Genomic DNA, 25,469 nt, shown 5'->3' with positions numbered 1-25,469 from the left:
GAGATTTATTGAATGGATGCGGGATGAACATAGCGCATCGACATGATAGGTGATATGATTGCTGGTAGTTGTTGATATCAATGGAGGAGGATGGATACAAAACATATGTAATAGTGTAATAGGAGTGTATCATGATGCATGGTTGTGACACATGGGACCATATCTATGGAGGGAAAAAGTGTGATTCATCTTGCAAGGCACGACTGGCAACAGGCGTACAACACCATTTGACGATGCTTCGATCATACTACAGCTCCTACGACTGCTCTCTCTTTTGCTGAGAGAAGTCGTAAAATTTCATTGGTTACAGCTACTCGCTGACGGAATTCTTCTTGGAAAAGCGTCGTCCTTCTCTCTTTTCTTGAACTACACACACTAAGACCCACACATACATACACACACACATACTCTCTCTCTATTCTTTTTGTTGTCGACAAAGTCTATCACAACCAATCTATTCGCAAATGTCTGGCAAGTAACAGCAGCATTGGTTCAACTTCAACACATTCATTCTCATGCTCTACTGCACGATGGCAAGGATGGGGATGCTGTGTGTGTGGTGTTGAAACATAAAAAAAGCTCTCAAGTGGTATAATAAGCTAACGCGTATTTCTATGAACTACTTTTAGATATCCCCAAAACCATTCGAGTCGTTGCAAAGGATGCAAAGAGCGGCAAGCAAATCCAGATATCCTATGTGAACAAAAAGGTCACTGGCAATGGATCATTTGGTGTTGTGTATCAAACGCGCCTTTTGGAATCCAATGAAGATGCTGCCATTAAAAAAGTGCTACAAGATCGACGTTTCAAGGTAAATTGATTCAAAGACATCGAATGGGATTTATCATTAACACATGGCGTGGAATGGGAATAGAACCGTGAATTGCAGATTATGCGTATTGTGGATCATCCCAATGTCTGTCGATTGAAATCATACTTTTACAACCAAGTAGAAAATAAGGTAAGGGAAGATGGAGGGAATTGAGTGATGGTAGTAGGTTGCTGAGCTTTTGTTGTTGTTGTTGTTGCTATAGCAAGATGAGGTGTACTTGAACCTCGTGATGGAATATATCCCCGACACGCTGTACCGCGCCGTACGCCATTACGCAAAGCAAAAGCAGACGATGCCCATCATGCTTGTTCGTGTCTACATGTACCAGGTCATTCGATCACTTGCTTACATCCATTCGCTTGGCATATGTCATCGAGATATCAAACCTCAAAATGTGTTGCTCGATCCGGCAACAGGGATCTGCAAAATGTGCGATTTTGGCAGGTAAGACAAAAGAAAAACAGGGTCAATTCGCCATTCTTTGCTGATCACCCCCCAAAGTGCCAAGGTGCTTGTACCAGGCGAACCAAACGTTTCATATATTTGTTCACGCTACTACCGTGCTCCTGAGCTGATCTTTGGTGCTACCAATTACACACTCAACATTGACATTTGGTCTACGGGATGTGTCATGGCTGAAATGTTACTGGGCCAACCCTTTTTCCCAGGCGACAGTGGTATTGATCAACTCGTGGAAATCATCAAGATTCTTGGCACACCCACAAAGGATGAAATTGCTGCAATGAATGCAAGCTATGTTGAACATCGCTTCCCACAAATCAAACCACATCCTTTACACAAGGTGAGTGATGACACACAATGGGGGAAGGATGATGATTCATGCTAACATCATACTACGCCTAGATTTTTGTCGGAGCTCCTGAATCAGCCATTGATCTCATGTCAAAAATGCTGCAATACCATCCTCAACATCGTATCAGTGCCATTGAAGCTTTATGTCATCCATTCTTTGATCCATTGCGTGATCCCGCAGCACAACTCCCCAATGGCCATGCACTACCACCCTTATTCAACTTTTCAAAGCGGGGTATGTATTGTAAAAAAAATGTGAATCATACGTGCCTTGGCATGTCTTGGCTAAATCATCTCTTTTCTCGTCTATAGAATTATCCATTCGACCCGATCTCATACATCGACTCGTGCCTCCTCATACTGAACAAGACCTCCTGGATCATGGGATTGATGTCCATCATTTTGAACCTTTACCAGCTGATCAATTCAAGATACCACCTTCGTTTGTCTAATGGAGACTCCGAAAATCAGGACACCGAAAGGAGGAGGATACATGAGTGAGAGAGGATGGATGAGTAAGAGAAAGAATAACAAGAGGGAATCAAGGTTGGAAGGCTGGTGCCCCCCCCCACAACCCCCATCACACACACCAATTGTATAGAGTACTTGATAGATATATACCCTTTTCTTTGCTGTAAGCTCCTGTCGGCGCACCACATGAAGGCGGCTGCGGAACGTCTGCTTGAAAGACCCAAGTTGCTTGTGCGTGTGCTACAAGGATTAGTTACTTTTGCCTTTTGGGTTGTAATACACGAGGAATTCTTTTGATCTCTCGACATGTCAATGTGTGTGTGTGTGTATGTTGCTAGCTTGTTGTGTTATAATATCGCACTCTTGTTTTGCAAGCAAAAGAAAAGGATTGGTGGTGTTGTACATCAAAGTGGTCCATATCACATGTTGTATTCCACTTACCATGGCTGCGGCTCTCGAGCCAAGCATACCATGTCCCCTTTTGACAACTTGTATTGGCTTGGCAGCTCCATTTAGTGATATGATGGGTTGAATGTGCGAGGCTGAGTTTACGATGCTTTGTGTGATAGAACCTAATGATAAGCGTGGTGTTATCCATTTTCTGCGCCATGACGCCTATATAAATTCCAGACCTTCTCGATGGTTTCCCGCTTTACGTATTTCTTTCTTATCCTTCTTTAATAACACAACATGGAAGACGAAGTTGCTGCTGTAAGTCAAATCGATCACGAGAGTGGAGGTAGTGGCGGCGGTGGTGGTACCACACACGGCACGACGGGAAAAAATTGGGACCGAGAAAACGCGTGCCTATGCTCATCTCGGCCCCTGGCTCTTGATGACATGTGCGATGCTCGGTGTGGGACTCTCATTGACAAGAAGGGCTTTTATCTCACATACATGTATGTAGCTCGTGATTGACAATGGCTCTGGCATGTGCAAGGCCGGTTTTGCTGGTGATGATGCTCCTCGCGCTGTAAGTATCTATATTCTACTACGAGGGAGGCTGGCTGAGGATGTAAGGTATTGATGGATATGGGGTATGGGTATGTGTAGGTATTCCCTTCTATTGTGGGTCGTCCTCGTCATCAAGGTGTTATGGTTGGCATGGGTCAAAAGGATTCCTATGTTGGTGATGAAGCACAATCCAAGCGTGGTATCCTTACTTTGCGTTATCCTATTGAACACGGCATTGTCACCAATTGGGATGATATGGAAAAGATCTGGCATCACACTTTTTACAATGAACTTCGTGTGGCTCCCGAGGAACATCCTGTGCTTTTGACGGAGGCTCCCTTGAACCCCAAATCCAACCGTGAAAAGATGACTCAAATCATGTTTGAGACTTTCAACACGCCTGCTTTTTACGTCAATATCCAAGCTGTCTTGTCGCTTTATGCTTCGGGTCGTACGACGGGTATCGTTCTTGACTCTGGTGATGGTGTCACCCACACTGTTCCCATCTATGAAGGTTATGCTCTTCCTCATGCTATCTTGCGTCTTGATATGGCTGGCCGTGACTTGACCGATTATCTTATGCGTATTCTTGCTGAGCGTGGTCATTCTTTCACCACCACCGCTGAACGCGAAATCGTGCGTGATGTCAAGGAAAAGCTTTGCTATGTTGCTTTGGACTTTGAACAAGAATTGCAAACTGCTGCTCAATCCTCGGCTCTTGAAAAATCCTATGAATTGCCCGATGGTCAGGTCATTACTGTTGGCAACGAGCGGTAAGTATTAGGGAAGAAAGAAGAGGATGTGCTTAAATCTAATGATGTTGGTTATTTTAGCTTCCGTGCTCCTGAGGCACTCTTCCGACCTAATCTCTTGGGTCATGAATCTTCTGGTATTCACGAAACTGTATATAACTCCATCATGAAGTGCGATCTTGATATCCGTAAGGACTTGTATGCCAACGTTGTAATGGTATGTAAAAAGAAAAAGGGGGACCCAATCGGATAAGCAAGCTTACATGAAGGATGTATATATAGTCTGGTGGTACTACTATGTATCCTGGTATTGCCGATCGTATGCAAAAGGAGATCACTGCTCTTGCACCGAGCTCGATGAAGATCAAGATTGTTGCTCCTCCCGAGAGAAAGTACTCTGTTTGGATTGGTGGTTCCATTCTTGCTTCCTTGTCTACTTTCCAGCAAATGTGGATCAGCAAGCGTAAGTATGATAAAACTCCTAAGAGTAATGTTGATGGCATATTCATTCATTTCGATTATAGAGGAATACGACGAATCGGGTCCTGCTATTGTTCATCGCAAGTGCTTCTAAAGCAATCACATTATCATCCTGCTAGTAGCCTCAACATTATCTATATCCATTCCTCGCTCCACTGTCCAAAGACATTGTCCAAAGAAGAAAATTTATTCAAAACGCACAAAAATGTCATTTTCATGATGATGAAACGATGAAGGGGAAAGAGGGGGATCCGATTAATGCAAAGTTTTCGGGGAGGAAAAGAACCACAACGGGCTTCGGTGGGTTATTTGCTTAATGTTCACACACAGCAGATGCATCACTCTCTCTCTCTCTCTTTCTTTCTTTATCATTCACGTATCCATGGCCTTTCATTTATTACCCACAGAGGTCTTTGACCTGGTTGCGATGCAACTGCCAACACGAGATCATTTTCAATGCTTGCTTGTAAACAAGACTTGGTGCGACATTTTTTTACCCGTGTTGTATCGTTCAGTCCCCTTGACACACAAGTGCAATATTCTGCCGATTCTTCGAAATCCAGCACGTTCCATTGGTCGACATGTGCGAAAGCTCGTGGTGGATGACGGCATTTTGTCATTGGAGGCAGTGGGTGAACTTCAAGCTTTGTGTCCACTTTTACGAGAGCTTGAATTTTGTTGGCCGAGAGTGAGACGACCGATTGTAGGCAGCAGCAGCAGCAGTAGTAGTAATAGTGGCAGTGGCAATCGTGGTGCCCATTGTTCGCCTGTACCGATATTGGAAGCCATTGATACACGTGAGCTACGCACACTACGATTGACATGCAATGGCGACACTGAGGCAGAGGATGATGATGGTGATGGCGAAGACGACGAAGACGATGATGATGATGATGATGATGAACCAGTACCCCATTTGATGCGTCGATTTCCACCACGAGGCATGATGGAAAGCCTCACGTTGCCATCCATTTTACAATTTACAGCCCATGTCGAATCACTTTCATTGATCAATGTGCTCCCGATTTTACGTACCACAGAACTGGATACGATTCATGCAGCTTGTCCACGTCTAAGGCATTTAGTGGTGGAAGGATCCAATATGGTATTGACACCTATTGTCACCGACAAAGTTCATCCAAGCTTACACACATTGCGTATTACATACCCCTCGGGTTGGTCACGTACAGATTTATGGATCGATTACATTATCACGCACTATCCCAATTTACGCTCACTTGATTTGGTCAACACATCCAAGGGCAGCTCTGTAATACGACCTGTGTCACGTGGTCCCACCTCCCTGGATCTTGCACATCGTCCACTACCACAGCAACTAAGTCATTTACGTCTTATTCGGTTGGGTGACTATGGCAACGATGGTCAATACTTGACACCTCTCACTTTATTACCCGCATTGTCGAATGTCGAAATCAAGAGTCAACGTCCATGGCATCCAGATACCTGGTTACGTGCAGTGAAAGACCGAGTGGATCATCTTTCCATTGATTTGCCAGCTGATTCCTTACCCTATTATGGTGACGCTATACAGACGACGCTGATGGTGCTTGGTGACTTTCAACGTCTTGTCGACTTACGTATTGATATGACACGTCTGGGTGGTGTATATGACATTTTAATGCACGCGTGTCCGCCGACACTGAAGTATTTGGCATTACTCAATGGTGTATTTGATTTCGTGCTGCCCGATACATCACTCCCAACATTAGCAACAAAGTATCCAAACATCACACGACTCACCCTTGACAATATGCTGGTGCTCGATAACGACATGTTGACCTTTGCCATCACTGTTTATTGTCCCAACCTGATCCACTTTAATGCCATCCAATGTGTGTGGCTCTCATGTTCACGCAACACCCCGGTCGTCAATTTGGATTTTGCCACACATTCCTTTGCCAGTTTGTCTTTTTCGCAATCTCGTATGATTACTCACGCCAAACGTCGTCAACAACAACAACAACAACATTCTACTAGCAGTCCTATACAATGTTACGGCTTTGTTTGCGATAACAAACCATCACCATCATCATCATCATCATCATCAAAAGAAAGTATTGGTCGTAAACGACAACGTGCAAGCAGTAGTCATAATACACCATGGTTCATTACATTGGAAGACAACAACATGAATAACGAGAATGGCACATCATCACGTGCTACAGGATTTAGGATAGGAAAACAAGCGGAGGAATGTATCATTATCAAATGCAAAGAAGCAAAACAATTGTGGATAGAGGGATATCAAGTGTAAAGAATAAATGTTATCTATTTCTTTTTACCAAAGAGGCTGAGAGCAGACCATCGATTGGGTTTCTTTTGAGGTGTGGGAGGAGGAGAAGAGGAATTGGATGCCATGGACATACGATGTTGTTGTTGTTGTTGCTCATGTGCCAGCACCATTAGCTTTTGTCTTGCAGGTTCGTAGCCTTGTGCTGCTGCAATTTGGAACCATTCTTTAGCAACAGCTGTATCTTGAGGAATACCTTCTCCATTGAGGAACCTATGTATATTCCCATGTTAGCATTGTATATTACTGCTAGTAATACTACTACTTACATTTCACCGAGCATGTGTTGTGCATAATGATTGGGTGCCTCTGGTTGACTGGCAGCTGTTTGGTAATATTGGAAAGCCTTTTGATAATCACGATCCACGCCCCAACCATTACGGTACATATCGCCTAGCGCAGTTTGGCAAAAGGGAATATCTGAGCCCTTGGTGCACCAATGCAATGCATCCTTGTACGCTTGTTTCTTCATATAAATGCTTGCTAATTCTTCGATAGCGACGGCAAAGTCTTGTTGTGCTGATTGGGTGAGCCATTCAATGGCCTTGTCGGTATTGTCTTCCTCGACAGCGGCAAGATGACCGAGAATGTATTGGCAAAAGCGATCATTGCTTTGTTCAGCGCCTAGGGTGGCATAGCGTGTGGCTGCTGCTATCCGTTCCTTGTCATTATCATTGTTGTGATTATAGTATCCATAAGCGAGATCCACATAGGCCTTGGTTTGTCCCAACGCTACAGCACGCTCGTACCATGCAATGGATTTGGAAATGTCGTTGAGTGAGTCTGTGTATCGATCCCCATATAAACGTCCAAGCTCATAAGCAGCTTCGCCCTGTTCCTCGGCCGCCTGTTCCAAAAGAGCCATGCCTCGCGTACGATCGCGATCCACACCAATGCCTCGTGTCAGTAACAAGCCTGCCAGATACGCTACTTGCGTTCCACCACCATGGCTGCTGCCTTGAAGAATCACATCCACCGTATTGTCAGACAAGGGTTCATGATGAGCAAGGTACTCGGCACACGATGTCAATGCATCAGACAACTGCTTGTCGAACACACTCTGTGCCCACATGTCGGCTTCTCGCTCATTGGCTGCCATAGCATGGCTCGATTGGCTGTAGATGGTGCATAGCTTGGTCTTGGCTTCAATGTCGCCATGCGCCGTTGCCTGGTACCGAAGAAACTGCAACGCCTGCAAACGCTGTTCTCGACTTGATTGTTGTGCCGTAGAGTGGATCACTTCAGTAGCCGATATTAAATGTAACTCGGGAGCCGTGTTGAATAATGTTTCCACCGTCATTTCATAGATGAAAAAAGAAGGGAATGATAATAATAGCTCAAGGTAGCTGTAGCTGCGTCGTACATATTGTAATGACATCCCGTTACATGGCAACATCAAATAAAAGCTAATTTTTGGCACACCGCCTGATTTCATTCTACTTTGACATCCCTCAACCCCCCCATCACTTGTCGTATGCATCTTTCGTTTAGATTAGCAAAAAGCAAATTTATTCTTGGTCGCTACGCTAAAACTTATATTATAAAAAAAACAGCAATAACTTTTTTTTCCAATGTAATGTAAATCCGCATCCCCTTACCCCTTTTCTCAGCATGCCCAAAGTTGAAACCTTGGAATAGCACGGATGCATGTGCTATACAATTGGGCCATATCCACTGAGAAAGATTCGGTTCGCGAAAGAGAGAGAGTGTGTGTGACAGAGAGAGTGACAGAGAAAGAGCTCGTTGTATGGGTGTTTGTGTGAATTGCGTCCATGTGTGTTGTGATTGTGATTGTGAGTGCGTTGATGATTGTTGGATGATGTTGCAGGAAGGAAAGATTGTTCATGTTCGTGGTATCATGGTTGCAGCTGGAGCCGTTGCCGGGAACTGTATCCTCGGTTTCTTGTAAGCTGAGGACACACTTACGGTCTATGAAAAAAGATTGTGTTAATATGATCTTGATTCACTCACATAGCCTGCCACCCATCACCATTCACGCAAATCAAATGCGCACGGCTTTTGTTCCTCCACAAACCTGGCTCGCACGCTTGACAACTGATATCCGCCTTACTTCGGAAGGGAGCATCGACCTGATAGATAATGAAGGGAAACATAAAAAAATCAGCCGACAAAGAGATGAATCGTGAACAGACACCACTGACCTTTTCACATGTCGTACAATGACATCCATGTGTTGTTCTTCATATTGTTCCCAACTCCTTGAAAACCTCCGAAAATCACTGATCGGCCAGCTAATATCGATAAGTCGTACTTGTTCTCGAGCTATAATACAATATCCTGTTCAGCATCGTTTGTTTATGCACACACACACACCCAGCTCGAATTACCTGGTACAGGCTTGAAATACAATCCTATATAAAACGTTCTTGTATACACTGTCATGCCTTGTCCAGAGTCTTGAGTCTTGATGCCTGCTCCTCGAGTAGCAGCATCCACCTCGTCAAAGCTTGTGCAATTGTACGTATTGTCAAAGCCTTCTATAAAAGGATGAGCTAATGCAAGACCATTCACGCTTTCCAACTTGTTGAGTAATCCTCGTATACGTGATTCCACCAAACCAGTCCTACAATTCAAGATGTTAATGACTTTGACTATTTCCAAAAGGACAACGACATACCACTTCAGCTGCCGTGAAGCATTGTCACTGCTCACCACGATCTCCAAAAAGTGTTCATAGTTGCGAAAGAAGGCATGTCCCTCGAATAATGCTTCCCAAGGCAGACTACCAACCATAATCTTGTCCATGATTTGTGCAGCACGCTTACATTCTCCAATGACGATTTTGAATGTTGAGTTGGTCATGTTGTGAGTGGCACACATTGTTGGATAGGCAGGTGTAATGATGGGCATCTTGTGTGCTCGATCCATGTAGTTTTTCTACATAGAGCCTCATCAGTATCATTGGCAATCGCACGTTGCATTCTTTTACCTTTGGATCCCATGATTGTAGATTAGCCAAAGACGGACCTTCCTTGTCGTCGCATAGTCGTACAGGATGTGGCCACTGCCAATTCACCATGATACCAAACACCTTGCTTGCTACTGTACTTGCACATGCATTTGGGTATAATTGACAAACGCGAGCGACCATAATGGCCCATGCGACACCACCCAAAAAGCCGAGAATGTTGGAATAAATCCCACGTCGAATGGCCCATAATTTGATGCATCGAACTGCTGTACGAAACGTATCGACATCTGGGACAAGTTGTAAAATGGCGTCTGCTACTCGAGTGCCGTTGATGCTGCGTATGTCTTTCTCGTTCATCGAAATAAGCAATTCATTGTTGTCGATATCGAGATCTTTTGGCACTGTTGGCAACGGGATCCTTGCACACAAGAGATCAACCTGTTTCCATGTATATAAGTAAACAAGTCATTCCCTCTTTTATCACTCACACACACACACTTACCGGGATACCAAGAAATTTGAGCTTGATGATTGGTACATAGGATTCTTTGATAGCCTAAGAGATGAACGAAAAGGAAGATCAGCATCATTGACGAGTGCATATATAAACGCAAGTTGACATACCGTGAATTGTGTTACTTCGGGTTCGTTTTCAAGTATATCACATACGCCGTCAAAAAAGTGATCTCGCGTAATATGGCGTGGGCAAATACATACGGCGTCGATATCAGCGTCTAATATGAAGGGGGATCCAAGGTTAGAACAGGGGTGGTTTGTCGTCATAGGCCTCATCACTTACTGGCCGCTTGAACGCCCAATCGACAACTACCGAAGGTCATCACTTTTCCGCCTGCCAAACGAGCTTGTTCTGGTGTGAAGCCAAGCTGAATGCTTGCCTTGTACACAAACTGCTGGGTCAAAAGCTCCAACTTTTGTAATACAGTATCCCTGAAAAGAAGCCAAAGTCAACCATCCATGTATGCCGATAGATAGATAGATAGATAGATAGAGTATACCTTAATAAAGAGACCTCGCGCGATTCGTACATGTTGTGTTTTTGTAATGCTGCTTCCAACTGCTTTTCAAGCATGCGATCTTTCTCGGATGGGCCGACAAGTGATAATGGTTGCGACACACCGAGATGGACTTTTCCTTTGACCATGGTGCAAATGTGTGGGAGTGAGTGGTATAATAACGAAAGCGCAAAGAGAGAAAGAAAACGACACAAGGAGAGAGTACAAGTGGATTTTCATTTTTGTGCGGAGATAACGACGACGATGATTGTTGCTGAGGAAAAGGGTGGGAGAGAGAGAGTAACGTGATCTAAGGGTAGACTACTATTTGGAGGAGGAGTGTGCGTGTGTGTGTTTATAATATACATGGGAGTAATAGAAACGGTGGATTATGAACTAGTAATGGCATCTGCTGCTATTTTCTCTGCCATCATGGCTACAATGGCTGCTCCAACGATGCGTGAATGCTTAACAATACCAACAGTAAGTTTGGATGCGATGTGTTCTGGTATCAATTCCTTGATGGTGCTGCATACTCGAGGATGGAATGATGGATAATCTTCATAGATCTCTCCACTAATGGCTATATGAAAGAGAGAAATGTAAGCCACTTTTTGCATGATACAAAACATGGATCACATCAAATCACATACCAATAGCACATCCTCCATCTTCTGAATCAAAAGGGGTTCCATTTTCAACCATGTGCCGGATGACAGCTGCAATGGATGCTCCCACCAACATGGATGCGCGTGTCCCTACAAGTTCGCATACACGTTTGACTACTTCACGATCGCCCAATGTGCATTTTTGAATATTCATCATGTCCTGGATGACAATACGTGTATCTTCAAGTTCAGGTGAATCGTCTGCTTCGCAAATGTACATGTAGCTGGTGTCAAAACTATGCGGCCTGTTCAATGCTTCACTTGATTCGCCATTAAAAAGCACATCACGATCCACCAGGTATATCAATATGATCCGCACCAATTCTCCCAATGCAATGCCCGTTGTCATCTTTTCAAACACGTGATATTGAGGATTGATAGATTCTCGATCAAGCTTGCGATCAAACCACGTGCATGGCAATGTCCGTCGCGATGAACCAAAGTTGCACCATTCTGTATTGATAATCATGTTGTTGCCCGTTTGTTGAGAATAAAAGGCGTGATCTTGTAGCTTGGTTACGTTCACCACAGGTTCATAGTAGGCGCAATTGGTACCCAAACTATGCACAATGCCAAGACGTGTGCATGCATGTTGATATGCATGTGCTAGTAATACACATACAGCGTCTGTGTTGGAAATGAAAAAAAAAGAGGGTGAGGGGGAGGGTATATCTTATCTCCATCGATCCATCATCCTACTACATACCATTTGTGATAGCGACAACTTTAATAGGTAGATTCTTGAGTTGCATTCGTTCGTGCATCATTTGAACAATATCCACACCAACACCATTTGGGTAACTGAATCCGTGACCAAGTGACATGATACGACCATTGTTGAGAGCTGTTTGTTTGATGGCGAAGCATAATGAACATGCCATTGAATAAACAAAGTGTTCCTGAGTGCCTACTCGGTTGAGGAAATCGGCAACGCACTCGACAACGTAATCGATGAGCACCACAAAATCATCCCCGCTCATCAGATCTTGTGGAATCTTGTACTGGTATTGATTGATAGCAAGCTTGCCGCCTTCGCCTTTCAATAAGACCTGACAAACGTAGATGTCCATGGATATGATTTCAAGTGCCAAATAGGTCCCTTTCTCTTGCCCAGTAGGATATCCTGATTAATTTCCCGCAGATTCCCTTTAGTACAGCCATTCACATACAATACTAAACCATACACCCACACATACACACACGCATACACATATACACATATACACAAGCATACGCACACCCATTCATATAGCCTCTCATGAACGAAAAACGAGTTACCTGAAACGAATGAAGGAATCATGTTAAGGTCGCTTGATCTGTCGTCAAGGAGACCAGCCTTGAGTTCTTTTTGAAAGTAATCGATAACGCCATGGAGGGATTCTTCGCTAAGCCAGAATTGACGGTGGACTTCTTCCAATGCTTCTTGTTGTTGTTGATCGGCATATCGAGTAGGTTCGAAACAGGCTGCTGACGGCACCATAGTATTGAAAGGGCTTCAGAAGAGCAAGACCAACCATAATTCCCATTTTCAGTTTAAGGTAAAGCTCTCCGACGCAACCCAACTCGGCATCTGGCGGGAAATGGTTGACAAGCACGGACTCCCCTTATTCATTGTTGTTGCCATGCCAACAAAGACGACGATCATCACTATGCATTGGGAATGAGATGTATTGGATAATGGATGCTATACTACAATAGATGTATTCTTTGTATGATGACACTTGATTTTCCGCCTACTTAGATGATCATCAGCAAGCACCAATAAACTTCCTTACAGCTAAAACTTGGGCCTGAATATCATTTTCTCTCTCACTGATCAAAAAATCTCGGGTTGACTTTTTGATGGCGGGGGATCTAGCCCATCCAATGGATTAATCAGGCTTCTTGTGTAATATGATCACACTATTTACCAATGGTAGTACTTGAGAACATGAGATAAATCTTGATGACTTGATCGTGGTATCCTCCTACTTAGCCACGCATCACGCATCTTTGGTGAGAAAGAGGATGGTCGCCATTACTACAATACCTGGTGTTATAAAGACCCTCCATCCCTTCATAAACAATAGTGGTACACACAAGGAGGATGATGGGATCATCAACAGCCAAAATGCTTGTGAGAACATTACATAATAGTGTGACTATATAAGCTCTTTCCCAGCTGAATAGTGTTGGACATCAAGTGATTACAACTTTTATGCAACGTAACATGGAGCACAGAAGGATTTAAATGGTGATGATGGTGTTATTTATGTTGCTATGGCAATAAAGGAATGATGAAAACATTGTCAAAACTTTGATAGGTACGTCTACTACTTTACATAGGGTTGTGATCATCATCGACGAGCTTATTGTCAAAATTGAGATACATGTATCATTGCATCATTCATTCATTTGGGCCGACACGCACGCGACGAGTGAAGGGGGTCTAAATTTGGGAGAACGACTTCTTGCAACAACTCCAATTTTCCCTCCTCCACACATACACGAGCCTCCCCCCCACCACCACGATTGGAAGCATGGAAATCACAAGTGGACCCTTTTATACAACATCCTCAGGACTTTTGGAAAGCGTCGACAGTAAGCGAAACCTTTTAATAAACCAACTCTTTTACCAATCCACCGTTCCCATTTTGACCATTGTAGAAAAACTCATGGTGATATTGCGAGATGGTCGTAAGCTTATTGGTATTCTACGATCGTTTGACCAGTTTGGTATGTCAAAAGTGCGCGTGTGTACGAGTGGAAAAGAAGCATCAAAAGCTAATGGATACATGGGTATGGTTTGGGAAAAACTCTCCTTAGCCAACTTGGTATTGCAGGATACAATCGAAAGGATATATGTGGGCAACTGCTATGGTGACATCCCAAGGGGCATTTTCTTGATCCGAGGTGAAAACGTGGTTCTCTTGGGTGAAATAGTAAGTATTCTTTGATGTTCAAGGAGGGCTTGTATATAACATGGGATTCCCTTTTATTAGGATGTTGACAAGGAGCACCGGACGAACTTGCGGCAAGTGCCAGTAGAAGATATCTTGATCGCACAACGTGAAGAAATGGAAGCCAAACAACGCGTAGACAAGATACGGAGTCGAGTATTACATGAACAAGGTTTTTGCGTCGATAATGCTCAAAACGATCTGTATTAGTAGTAATGCCGCAAACAACCATTACTCGCACACACACACACACACACACACCCATTTTTCCTTATCCTCGCACACAGTCCCCCTACCATCATCTATTAAAAGAAAATACGCACACACAGGTGAATCAAAGGATTTTGTGTAATGTATTATGGACCATTATATTCGAATGAGAAAGAGTGAGTGATGTAAGAGAAAAGAGGAGGTGCAAGTGTAAGAAGGATGTTAGTGGAGGAGGAGAGTAGTTATGAGAGATGCTAAATATGCGTGATTGGGGGGGGGGGATATCTATTTATCTTTACGTTTACCAAACTTGAAGCCGAGTAATCTCCTAGCAGTGCCATGTTTGCCAGAATGTTTTGATTCGCCATCATAGATTGAATCACCATCATCCTCGCCACCAAAGCTACGTGGGTAACGCGAAGCAGGTGATGAATAATTGTATGGATCATGATTGCGCAGTGAGGGTTGTGGTGACGTTTGGTTGCCGCCACTTGAAAGATTCGAATTGCTGCTAAAAAGGCTATCTCGAGGTTGAACCGCTGGAAGATCCTTATCATGAATATCGAGATTGTTCATGCCATTCATCACACCGCCAAGACCACGTTCCAGTGTTTCAAAAGCTGATGTAAATGTAAACACACGGTCGCGGATATGTACTTCAATCTTGATCTCGGTCATGCCAAAGAACATTTTGATGGTCATGAAAATAGGTTCACCCTTTTGGACACCTGCAAATTTGGGCATCTTGATAGGGAAACGAGCAACCTTGAATACTTGTGGATGAGTTGTCAAACGTGGAATGGTGCCATCTCCATCATAGGCGAATAAGTCTGTGTAAATGTTGTCAGTATTGAGTCTCCGAAAATCATCCCAATCTCATTACCTGTATCTGTGTCATTGGGATAAGCAATCATGAAATTCTTGGAAACACACTCATCCACTTTGACACGTTGTCCCTTGTGTACATAAACACTGAAGCGCTGCTTGCAAAACATTCTACCGCCATCACCAGCGATACAGTTTTCTTGGGGATCAAGACGAGGATCGAATACCATACGGGTCTCCACACCATAAGATCGTCGAGAAACACGCTCAGTCACCATTTGAGGATTAAGGCCGAAATAGACAGCACCACGTACAACAGCCAATTCACCACGAGGAGGTACACCAATAAAACCAACTCGGTTGGCAAACTCGTCAATCACTCGACGACGGAGATACTCTGATTGACCAAAACCACCCACAAGGAAAATAGCATCCAAGGCCACAGGCGATTGTCGTAATTGCTCATCAATCAATACAAGTACTTTACGCACAACAGGTTCAAACACATGTTCACAAAGATCCTCGGCAGTGATACGTAAATTGCCATCCTCGATACCATTGGCAGGATCATCCATGTTGGCTAATCCAAGTGTTGCTGGTAATAAAAGAAACTGGTCCTCGTCTCCTTCGAATTGGGGCTGTTGTCTTAATGTTAATCACCACCATCCATCCATGGGGTTATGTCACATTACCTTGATGCCTTCAATGAAATTCTCCATCATCGAATCCATTGCTGTATCACTCACTCGACCCAGCCCATAGAATCGGTCTTTGAGGTATTCACGCATTTGTGCATCCAAAAAGGTTGAGCCGCACGAGTCACCTTGACCCTTTGTCACTTCTTTGAGAGCTCTCCTGCTACCAGAGTCATCAATCTCAAATACAATCAAATCCACCGTGCCTTGATAATAGAATAATAATCAATATCTCCTTTTTTCCAAATGATGTGGGATGCCTAATTCCTTACCTCCGCCTGCATCACAAATCATAAAGCGTTGGCCATGGCCCAAGTTGAATTGGTCGCACTTCTTTTCACAATACAAAGCAGCTGCTTCAGGTTCGCTAATGAGCATGAGTCGATCGGGATGGTCGTAGCGATTGATAATGCCTGATCGAATAGCAGCTTCACGCATGGTTGCTTTTGCTTGATCACTCCACATGGCTGGTACTGTCAAGCAATATCTGAACTTTGATTGATCGTAATTGGATGCAAAGCTGCGTTGAAGTTCGTTGCAAATATGAGCATGGAAAGCTTCGAGATAATCCGAAATGGTATCGAGTGCTGTTAATCCATTGGGAAGTGGAGGAAGGTCGAGATTCTCATCAAGGTGAAGCTTGAAACGAGATAATAAAATGTCGTTGCCTCGTCGTGCTGCCATTTTGCGTGCTTCTTGACCCCATGCTGTCATTTTCGATGATCCATGAGGATATAATGCAACCGTGGGTGTCTTTGGATAGGGATTGGTTTGTCGTGGCCTAAAATGACCCATCTCATTAATATATATAATAGCTTGTCCCTGTCGATCCCTGATTTACCATCGAATGATATCAAAGATCTCTTCACTATTATCTCTTGTAAAGGAATAACAGCATCCTGAAAAGGTAGTGCCGAAATCTAATACACCCATAATTAGGTTTTGTCTGTGTGATGCCAGTTTCACCCAATAACGCGTTCGCGACAACTCGTCATCTTGGACGCTTCATCTAGTGAGCTCGCTTACCAATGCCAATGACATAGGAATAATCGGAAGGATCGAAAGGCCTGGATTCGTATGCCATGTGCGAAGCGGGAATGAAGAGAGGAGGAGAGGAGAGGAGGTGGAGGAGGAGAGAGAAGAGAGAGAAAGACTAGAGTCAAGCCAGGTCAAAAATAGAGAGAACAGCGAATTAACCTGGTTTGGATGTTGGCGGTGACCAGCCTGCTTGGCTTCTATATATTGTGCTATGATTGTTACACAAAGGCATTTATTCATGGCACACACCACTTTCATCCACATTTTGCCTGCATTGGGTGCATGTACCTTGGGACCCTCTCATTCACTATGCAGCATCTATCCTACCCAAAGGAGGGGGTGTTGGTATAAAAAGCCATCATGGCATATATGGCTTACATGTGTCTAAAGGCGTAAACATCCCAACAAGTTACATTCTATCATTCCAAAAAAGGTTGGTATGGATCAAAAATGGCCCCAAAGATTTCTTTTATTCAGCTTGGCGCTTCAAGTACCAATGGCGGAAAATGCATTTCCTGGAATAACACATGCGAGCAGTAGACAGCTTATGTGATGATCATCATCCCATCTTCTTGGCATCAAATTGTCATTCTACTACCTTTTTTATATACTCGGTCACATCAATAAAAAAAGGTTGCTTTTCTATCGGACTTCACGTGAAGAAGGATATCTCCAGGGACCAGCAACCCGGTTAAGATTCGCTGTCAATAGCTATGTTCATATGGCCCTTGCACAAGAGGATGGCTTGATGGTTTGTTGACATGATCCAAATGCCCTCCTTCAACTGTACTTAATTTCTTCAAGAGCGTGGACGTATCACCTCTCGAGTACGGTCTTCGATCAGGGTATTGACGTGATTTTGTTGTTTGTATTGCCCACAAACGATAAATTCCTTGTGTCACGTGATGGGGGCTATCATATTGCATGTCGTGGAGTTGTCAACATATGTGAGTGGATGATAAAACTGTGAGGTTGCTGCAACGACCAACCCATGGGAGGATGATTATTCTTCATATCTTGGGCAATGATATCATGCAATGTATCCTATAACAGGCACCGTTAGCATTCTACTTTACTGTTATGATCATTACCCTTCGTACCCATGCTTCAGCAGGGAAGCTGCTATAGCCTATGGTGGTTGTGATAGGTTTTTCCCACCCAATCCAGCTTTGCAAATGCATTTCAGGAGACAGCTTCGCCAAAGAATGTATGAGTGTGAGCTTCATCTAGCAAGGTGGTCAAGTTCTACCTGATAAAAGAACCAAGCATAACAATGAATGTGATACAACAATGGAGCGCTAGATTGTCGCAAAATTAGTGCATAGAACGCTCACACAAAAGGACTGCTCAGTACCATCCACCATGATACGACTCATATTAGCTCAGCCTTTGAAGATGACAGCAATCAAAGAACGATATGATAGAAGAAAGAGGATACATGTGGGAGTGAAATGATACATGACAGCATTCATCTTGTTTATATCTGCATAGCGGGCGTGGGTATTTTTGTGATCACAAACAAGGAAAGAGTGATAAATTGTATGCTAAGAATGTTTAGGAGGAGCTGATAGATTAATGGTGTGCCTTCACCAGTGGTATGTCTAAGGAGCTTTGACGCGGTTGATTGCTTTTACGATATACAAGGCGGTAACATCATCAATCATCAGACAATGCTATGGTACTAACCTGCTATCACAAATCCAGAAGACATGATCCGAGGATGGAAGTCGTACGACATTACTTCATAATGGCGATGTTATTATTGTTATGGTTCGATAGCTGCAAGGTGCTACAGACAATCAGCCATCTTCTGATATGAATGCGGCAGCAACAATGTAAGCCATATCATAAATCGTTTTACGATACATTGCGTTTCGTACACACACATCGGCCATGTTCAGCTCAGGAAGAAGGAAGGTCTTACAGAAACTTAACCCACACAATCTCGTATTCGCTAAAGTAACCTTTTAATACAACATCATTTATAAGAGATAAATAGAGAGAGGTGTGCAACGAACAGGGGAGATACATTGGTATGGGAAGCTTCTATACTCTGATGAGCATTGTGCAAAAGTGGATGATGAATGATGGATGTGAGGTGGTACTTGGTGCGTGCTATGTGTGAAAGCATAGGTTGGATAATGACATGGTTGACAAGTCGCACAAAGGGCGATGATGGTTGTTGCCATGAAAGTTGGATGCAAAGTAGGGTAGCTGGATGCGCGAATCGTTCATGATAGTTCAGGATGATGATACCATCAAGGACAAGTTGACAATGGATACACTCTTTTTCCATGCGTTGTATATACCCAATTCCTTCCTTCCCATGCATCAAAGTAATAATCAGATCCATGTCCATATCCATAGGAAACCGTTTGTATTGAAACAAGTTGCTACGCGTAAATAAAGCTGCTGCTCACGTGAAAAGGCTGCTGCAAGTAGTTTGAGACAATGGAGTAAAGCCTTTGCTAATAGCAACTACTGGCATGAATTCTGTTACGTTTGGTCGTGGTAAAGGAGTGTGCAAGAGCATGTGTTGTGTCAAGAGACTCGTGTGTTGTAGAAGAGTGACAAGAAAGCTGTGTACACGCCATGGACTTGCCATTCAGTCAAAGACAATCGGATCAAGACAACTGTTGGATTGACATGATGGGTTGAAGCAGGACAATCGTTCGTAGGTGGTAGTTGTATACTTGAATGCACCAACAGTTGAGAATGGGAGGAAGAGGGAAGAAGTTGAGGTGAAAGAAGTGGAAATTAAATAGGCCACACACCTCTTGTATAAATGCATGCACACTGTACATCAATTCTTGATATTGAGATTGCCCCTCTCGAACCTGAAACTTTGACACAAGATGCTCTTGGGCATGCTGATCAACTTTGTATTAATAAAGAACATACATTTCATTATAAAAAATTGAATGGGAGGGTACAATGTGGGTTTTACTATGTAAGTCGGAAATGCAGGTCAGCCCCAGATTCATGATTTATCGAAACAATATACATTACCTTGGGATTCCCCATTTCGAACCTGAAACTTTGTCAGAAGGTTCGCTGGGACATGCTGATCAACTTCATTCATTTAAAAGTCGCTGACTTCATTAAGAAGATTTAAAATGCGGGGAGGTCCAAATGGTGGATGACGGGAACAAAAGAGCGGACGGGCCACCGCCCCGAAGTTGCCCACCTCCAACTTGAAAATTAGTCAGAAGGGTGCTCTCGAGTATGCTGATCAACTTTTTCTAATAAAAACTTCATGCTTCATTTGAAAATTTGGAATGGGTGCATCCAAAAGTTTGAAAGACGGAGACATTCGCAGAGTCTGTCTTTCAAGAATTGATGTATTCTTTGTTTGGGCGTAGCTCAGTGAAATCGGCTCGGATCAAGAAACTTGAATGATGGAAATGCTCGGCTGGAGCAGGAGCATTGTTCACATGTAATAGAATGAACAACAGTGCCGATTGTGAGGAAGTGGCTGTTAGCTGCCAATCATAGATAGTGTATGTGGTATCATACGTTGGCCCTTCCAATCATGCATAATGAGCTGAGTTACACAAACACGCCCCTCTGCATCTTTGGCTCTCCAGGGTCTATCTACTTTACAATGAACAACAACCTCTTTTCATATAGCATAACGCTTACAACATAGTAAAAACATAAAGACGCCTGTATCTCTAAACTTTACAATCAAACATGCGGTTTTTATTAGAGCAATGTGCTCGGCTTGGCCAACTGCACCTTGGGTGCCAGTTTCACGATCAAGCTTGCCAATCCCAGATTTCGCAATGTCGCTACCAGCCAAACTGGATCTGGGGGTCGACCTCTTCGACGACGATGACCAAAAAATATTTTTTGGGATAGTTGCGACATTGAACGTGAAACTTTCACACAAGGTGCTGTTGGCCAAGCCGAGTCCATTGCTGTAATAAAAACCCCACGTTTGATTGTAAAGTTTGGAGATACAGGCATCTTTATGTTTGTAAGCGTGATGCTATATGAGAAGTGGTCTTTGTTTAATGTAAAGTAGCTAGACCCTGACAGAGCCAAAGATGCAGAGGGTCGTGTTGTGTAACACAGCTACGTTTGCATGAATGAAAGGGTCAATGTATAATTACTTTATGGATCATCTAGGAACAGGCATGTATTGCTAGCTAACGGCCACTTTTATCCAATCATCATTGTTGCGAGATCCATTGCATGGGAGCGATGCCCCTGCTCCAGACATTCATTTCCATGATTAAAGTAGGTTGATCCGAGCTGATTTGACTGAGCTGCGGTCAAAAAGAGATTACATCACTCTGGACATAAAGCACGCTCGATGTAGCTCAACCGATGTAATCTTGTGTGAGCGTAACTCAACCAAATCAGCTCGGATCAACCTACTTTAATCATGGAAATGAATGTCTAGAGCAGGAGCATCGTCCACCTACAATAGAATACACAAAAGTTGGGAATGCACAAAAGTGGCTATTAGCTGCCAATGCATGCATTGCAAATGAGGGTTGCGTACCTGTCATGCATGGTCCCTGAAGTCCAAACTTTTTAACCCAGGTACACAAACACGTCCCTCTGCATCTTTGGCTCTATCAGGGCCTAGCTATTTGGCATTGAACAAAGACCACTTGTCACATAGCATCACGCTTACAAACATAAAGGTGCCTGTATCTCCAAACTTTACAATCAAACGTGGGGTTTTTATTACAGCAATGGACTCGGCTTGGCCAACAGCACCTTGTGTGAAAGTTTCACGTTCAATGTCGCAACTATCCCAAAAAATATTTTTTGGTCATCGTCGTCGAAGAGGTCGACCCCCAGATCCAGTTTGGCTGGTAGCGACATTGCGAAATCTGGGATTGGCAAGCTTGATCGTGAAACTGGCACCCAAGGTGCAGTTGGCCAAGCCGAGCACATTGCTCTATTCAAAACCCCGTGTTTCATTGTAAAGTTCGGAGATACAGGCGTCTTTATGTTTTTACTATACTGTAAGCTTGATGCTATATGAAGGGTGGTCTTTGTTCATTGTGAATTAGCTTGACCTGATAGAGCAAAAGATGCTCAGGGACGCCTTTGTGTAACTCAGCTGTTTTGCATGACTGGAAGGATCGATGGATGATACCTACACATTATTGATAATAGCCCATAAGCTATGAGCTAGCAGCCATTTCCTCACAATCGGCACTGTTGTCCTTTCTATGACAGGTGAACAATGCTCCTGCTCCAGACATTCATTTCCATGATTCAATTGTCTTGATCCGGGCCGATTTGACTAAGCTATGCTCAAACCAAGAAACATCAGCTGAGGTAGATAGACCATGATTCATGCGCAAAGTGATGTACCCTTTCTTTGGCCGTAGCTTAACCAAACCAGATCGCATCAAGAAACTTGAACCATGGAATTGAACGTCTGGAGCAGGCGCATCGTTCCACTGTTATGGATTTGTCAACAGCTTGGAATGGGAAAAAATACATGTTAGCTGCCAGCTAATGCATGTTGCTATAATTATAAAGTAACATGCATTGACCCATCCAATCCTGCAAATGAGCTGTGATACACAAACACGCCCCTCTGCATCTTTTGCTCTCTCAGGGTCTAGCTACTTGACAATGAACAAAGATCACTTTTCATATAGCATCACGCTTAAAGTATAGTAAAAACATAAAGACACGGACAAAACTTTACAATCATGGGGATTCACCGTATAAAATGGGATGCAAAGAACATGTGATTTAATGCGGAAATGTCTAAGTGCTATATTTACATCATCATCACATCGTCGTCATTGTGAGGTTCATCAGGGCCATCTTGATTGATCTTCATCTCATCCAACATTTCCTCCAAAGAGATCTCAGGGAAGTCTTGTTCTTCTTCCTCTTCGCTATCCACCATGGCGTTCTCATCACGGGGTTGTTGTTGTTGGTTTTGTTGAGCATTCTTGAAAATGTTGATAGTTGATCGGAATTCTGGATCTTCTTCAATGTCACGCATAAACATCTCCATGTCTTGTTCAATACGGGCCTGGTCTTGTTTACGAGGCAACAATTCACTCTCTTCCTTGCCCAATTGCTGCAACTTCCAATTACGTTGCTTGTTCTTCTTGCGGCGTTGAGGATAGGATTTACGCACCAAGACGACATCAGGCAATGAGCTTCGGTCTAACTTGTCGAATTCTTCATTGTTGAAGTTGCTGTGTGACAGGTCGTAACCAAGGGCGGTATCACCAGGATTCAACAATGCACCCAAGTGTGATCGTACAATGAATTCGTTGTCGTTGTGACCAAAATCGGACATGCGTGCAACGTGGACATCTGCCAATACATATTTACCCCGTACAGGACCCAAGGGCTCCACATCCAATACAACAAATTCAATCATCGACTTGACAGAAGCAAGGGCAGTGAAGGGTGCACGCCAATAAACGGTTGTGTTGATATCACCATAATTGAGTGTGTTGGGATCAAGAAGTTGGAGTGTGTTGCCGACACGAGTACACAATAAAAGTGGGCTGATGTTACCCAAGCTGTTGGCAACTTTTCGAGGCAAGCAAATCAAGTCGTCTTTACAGATGGGAACAATTTCAACTATTGATCATCCCTCTTATTAATCGACCATACTTGAACCTTTGAAGCACCCTCCATATCCTCCTACCTGAATATGTAAACTTGTAGTTGCTGACACTCGTGTGGATATCTGTGGAAATCAATTGTTCACTCGTCTTGTATCTAATACCTTCTGTCAATGATTCCATTCCATCAATCTTCCATAAACAAACACACAACACTCACTTGATAGGAACAACAGCGTTCAAAAATTCGACCATCTTGATTGCATGACCACGTTGCCCAAAGTAGAAATCAATGCCATCCTTTGCCTCTTTGATGTTGGTGGTATCCTTGTGTGCATTATGCTTGAGAATCAATTGCTCGAGATACAAAAAGGTACGCTTGTGCTCGACCTTTTGACGCACTTGCACCGAAGCCTTCCATGTGTTTTGTGCTGCTAACCGAGTACATTCCTCACATTGCTGGTATGATACAACGTATTCCACTTCAAACATTTGCTGCAAAATCGTGTTGGCAAACACCTGAAAAAAGGGGTCGTTAGCAATCCAAGCCATCCCAAAAAGCCATCATCATCATCACCCATGGTTACCTCTTTTTGAATTGTCAATTTGACCTTGATTCTTCTACTGTGGGGTTCGGTCCAAATGAATCCTGCATCCACCAATCGCACCTTGTTCAAGCCCTTCAATTTCTTCAAGCATAGTGTTAACAGCTCTCGGGATTCGAGTTCGGCGGTGATCCACATGCCGGGTGGTTGAAGATATCGTTCACAGTTGCGGCAGAAATGGATATGCACTTGCTTTGGAATACCCTCGGTAATGTCCACTTCGTTACGGATACAGTTGACGCACATGTTGGCGGCATTGGGTGGGGTGGGAGCACCGCATCCCGGACACTACAATTGAGCATGCACAGACCGATCAGTCATTTGCTGGGTCGTTGTCTCTCTCACTTTTTCCTAGATCGCTTTTGAACAAGTACTTACCAAGCTAAATTGAAAACGAGTTAATACATGGCTTTGGGGGGGGGTTCCAATGGACGTCATTGACTTACATGAGTTGTTCTTGAACGACAGGGTGGTATTCCATGGTTGGAGAGTGGGTGGGTCAAAAAAGTTACTGCGGGATAAAAGAAGCAAAAACTGATTGCCCTTTAAAGCGATTGAGAAATTTGGTGGCTTGAAAGAATCCTGCTGCGGTACAAGATTACTGAGGATTAATAAGCTCGTCGACTTGTTCCATATGCAAGATGTTTTATATTCTATACAATGATAGTTACCAAAATGAAAGAGTAATAAATGGTATCTAAGCCATCACCATGCGTGGGATAGCATATACAATGTTGCCAATACAACAATGGGCAATCATATTGTAAACGGAATGGCTTCAGTACATACTCTTCATTTGAAAGAAAGTATTTTTCACAGGATACAATCAAGCTATGGTATGGATCCTTAGCCAATTCCTGGATGTGCGTCATGGATGACTTTTATGCATAAATCTGGATCATAGCAATCATCATGCAATTCATAGACTAACATCAAGGTCTCTTCGATTCATCGTCTATCACGACATGAATCTTGTAGAGTAGCCAAGAGACCTTTAGAGTAGAAGGATCGCGTTTCTTTGTTTGTAAACCTTCAAATCACTTAAAACTACAATGAGGTCTAAGACGGCGGTTAAATTTTGAACCGCACGCCATTGAAAACAGCAGCAGGTATGCGTACAGTGACAAGAAAACTGGTACGCACTCTACTTGAATGAACCAGCAGCACAACATCCTCTTCATTTTGGTATGGAAAACAACGACATTACCCAAACACTGGATCTTGATACCATTATCATGTCAATACATTCTTCCTAAGCATGAGATGGGACAAGTGGACATAGCGATGTCATTGGCGGATTATTTGTATACCCGTAAGAGATGGTATTATGACCACATATACCCCATGTGGAGAAGGTCAATTTTATTA

General features: G+C 43.4%; 9 protein-coding genes across 9 annotated transcripts; 4 read left to right on the top strand and 5 right to left on the bottom strand.

Annotated features, from left to right (window-relative positions):
* Window positions 1–515: 515 nt before the first annotated feature.
* O0I10_011300 (uncharacterized protein) lies at window positions 516–2,097 on the top strand (the record flags this gene model as incomplete). The annotated part of the gene is made up of 7 exons (XM_058491270.1): window positions 516–552; window positions 630–811; window positions 875–961; window positions 1,035–1,276; window positions 1,334–1,634; window positions 1,697–1,880; window positions 1,958–2,097. 7 exons carry the CDS (start codon window positions 516–518, stop codon window positions 2,095–2,097), a joined length of 1,173 nt encoding a protein of 390 aa, XP_058337994.1.
* A 709-nt stretch (window positions 2,098–2,806) lies between these two features.
* Window positions 2,807–4,396, top strand: O0I10_011299 (actin family protein; the record flags this gene model as incomplete). Its single annotated transcript, XM_058491269.1, has 6 exons — window positions 2,807–2,827; window positions 3,024–3,089; window positions 3,170–3,843; window positions 3,904–4,039; window positions 4,105–4,285; window positions 4,347–4,396. 6 exons carry the CDS (start codon window positions 2,807–2,809, stop codon window positions 4,394–4,396), a joined length of 1,128 nt encoding a protein of 375 aa, XP_058337993.1.
* Window positions 4,397–4,684: 288 nt separating this feature from the next.
* On the top strand, window positions 4,685–6,577 carry O0I10_011298 (uncharacterized protein; the record flags this gene model as incomplete). The annotated part of the gene is made up of 1 exon (XM_058491268.1): window positions 4,685–6,577. One exon carries the CDS (start codon window positions 4,685–4,687, stop codon window positions 6,575–6,577), a length of 1,893 nt encoding a protein of 630 aa, XP_058337992.1.
* Window positions 6,578–6,591: 14 nt separating this feature from the next.
* On the bottom strand, window positions 6,592–7,913 carry O0I10_011297 (uncharacterized protein; the record flags this gene model as incomplete). The annotated part of the gene is made up of 2 exons (XM_058491267.1): window positions 6,592–6,826; window positions 6,883–7,913. 2 exons carry the CDS (start codon window positions 7,911–7,913, stop codon window positions 6,592–6,594), a joined length of 1,266 nt encoding a protein of 421 aa, XP_058337991.1.
* A 542-nt stretch (window positions 7,914–8,455) lies between these two features.
* Window positions 8,456–10,707, bottom strand: O0I10_011296 (uncharacterized protein; the record flags this gene model as incomplete). The annotated part of the gene is made up of 10 exons (XM_058491266.1): window positions 8,456–8,542; window positions 8,649–8,703; window positions 8,776–8,896; window positions 8,962–9,197; window positions 9,252–9,511; window positions 9,564–9,983; window positions 10,048–10,101; window positions 10,170–10,279; window positions 10,345–10,493; window positions 10,562–10,707. 10 exons carry the CDS (start codon window positions 10,705–10,707, stop codon window positions 8,456–8,458), a joined length of 1,638 nt encoding a protein of 545 aa, XP_058337990.1.
* Window positions 10,708–10,947: 240 nt separating this feature from the next.
* O0I10_011295 (uncharacterized protein) lies at window positions 10,948–12,706 on the bottom strand (the record flags this gene model as incomplete). The annotated part of the gene is made up of 4 exons (XM_058491265.1): window positions 10,948–11,141; window positions 11,212–11,853; window positions 11,933–12,349; window positions 12,505–12,706. 4 exons carry the CDS (start codon window positions 12,704–12,706, stop codon window positions 10,948–10,950), a joined length of 1,455 nt encoding a protein of 484 aa, XP_058337989.1.
* Window positions 12,707–13,745: 1,039 nt separating this feature from the next.
* Window positions 13,746–14,375, top strand: O0I10_011294 (uncharacterized protein; the record flags this gene model as incomplete). The annotated part of the gene is made up of 4 exons (XM_058491264.1): window positions 13,746–13,806; window positions 13,873–13,941; window positions 14,032–14,147; window positions 14,208–14,375. The coding sequence occupies 4 exons, from the start codon at window positions 13,746–13,748 to the stop codon at window positions 14,373–14,375; spliced, it is 414 nt and encodes a 137-aa protein (XP_058337988.1).
* A 285-nt stretch (window positions 14,376–14,660) lies between these two features.
* On the bottom strand, window positions 14,661–16,979 carry O0I10_011293 (uncharacterized protein; the record flags this gene model as incomplete). Its single annotated transcript, XM_058491263.1, has 6 exons — window positions 14,661–15,205; window positions 15,259–15,838; window positions 15,893–16,101; window positions 16,168–16,676; window positions 16,737–16,815; window positions 16,922–16,979. The coding sequence occupies 6 exons, from the start codon at window positions 16,977–16,979 to the stop codon at window positions 14,661–14,663; spliced, it is 1,980 nt and encodes a 659-aa protein (XP_058337987.1).
* A 5,709-nt stretch (window positions 16,980–22,688) lies between these two features.
* On the bottom strand, window positions 22,689–24,347 carry O0I10_011292 (uncharacterized protein; the record flags this gene model as incomplete). Its single annotated transcript, XM_058491262.1, has 4 exons — window positions 22,689–23,512; window positions 23,580–23,653; window positions 23,717–24,015; window positions 24,084–24,347. The coding sequence occupies 4 exons, from the start codon at window positions 24,345–24,347 to the stop codon at window positions 22,689–22,691; spliced, it is 1,461 nt and encodes a 486-aa protein (XP_058337986.1).
* Between the last annotated feature and the right edge of the window lie 1,122 nt (window positions 24,348–25,469).

The sequence above is a fragment of the Lichtheimia ornata genome (assembly GCF_029851405.1).
Source record: "Lichtheimia ornata isolate CBS 291.66 chromosome Unknown scaffold00086, whole genome shotgun sequence".
Lineage (NCBI taxonomy): Eukaryota > Fungi > Mucoromycota > Mucoromycetes > Mucorales > Lichtheimiaceae > Lichtheimia > Lichtheimia ornata.
Note: the sequence above shows the minus strand (reverse complement) of the source record. Positions and strands in the feature narration are given on the sequence as shown.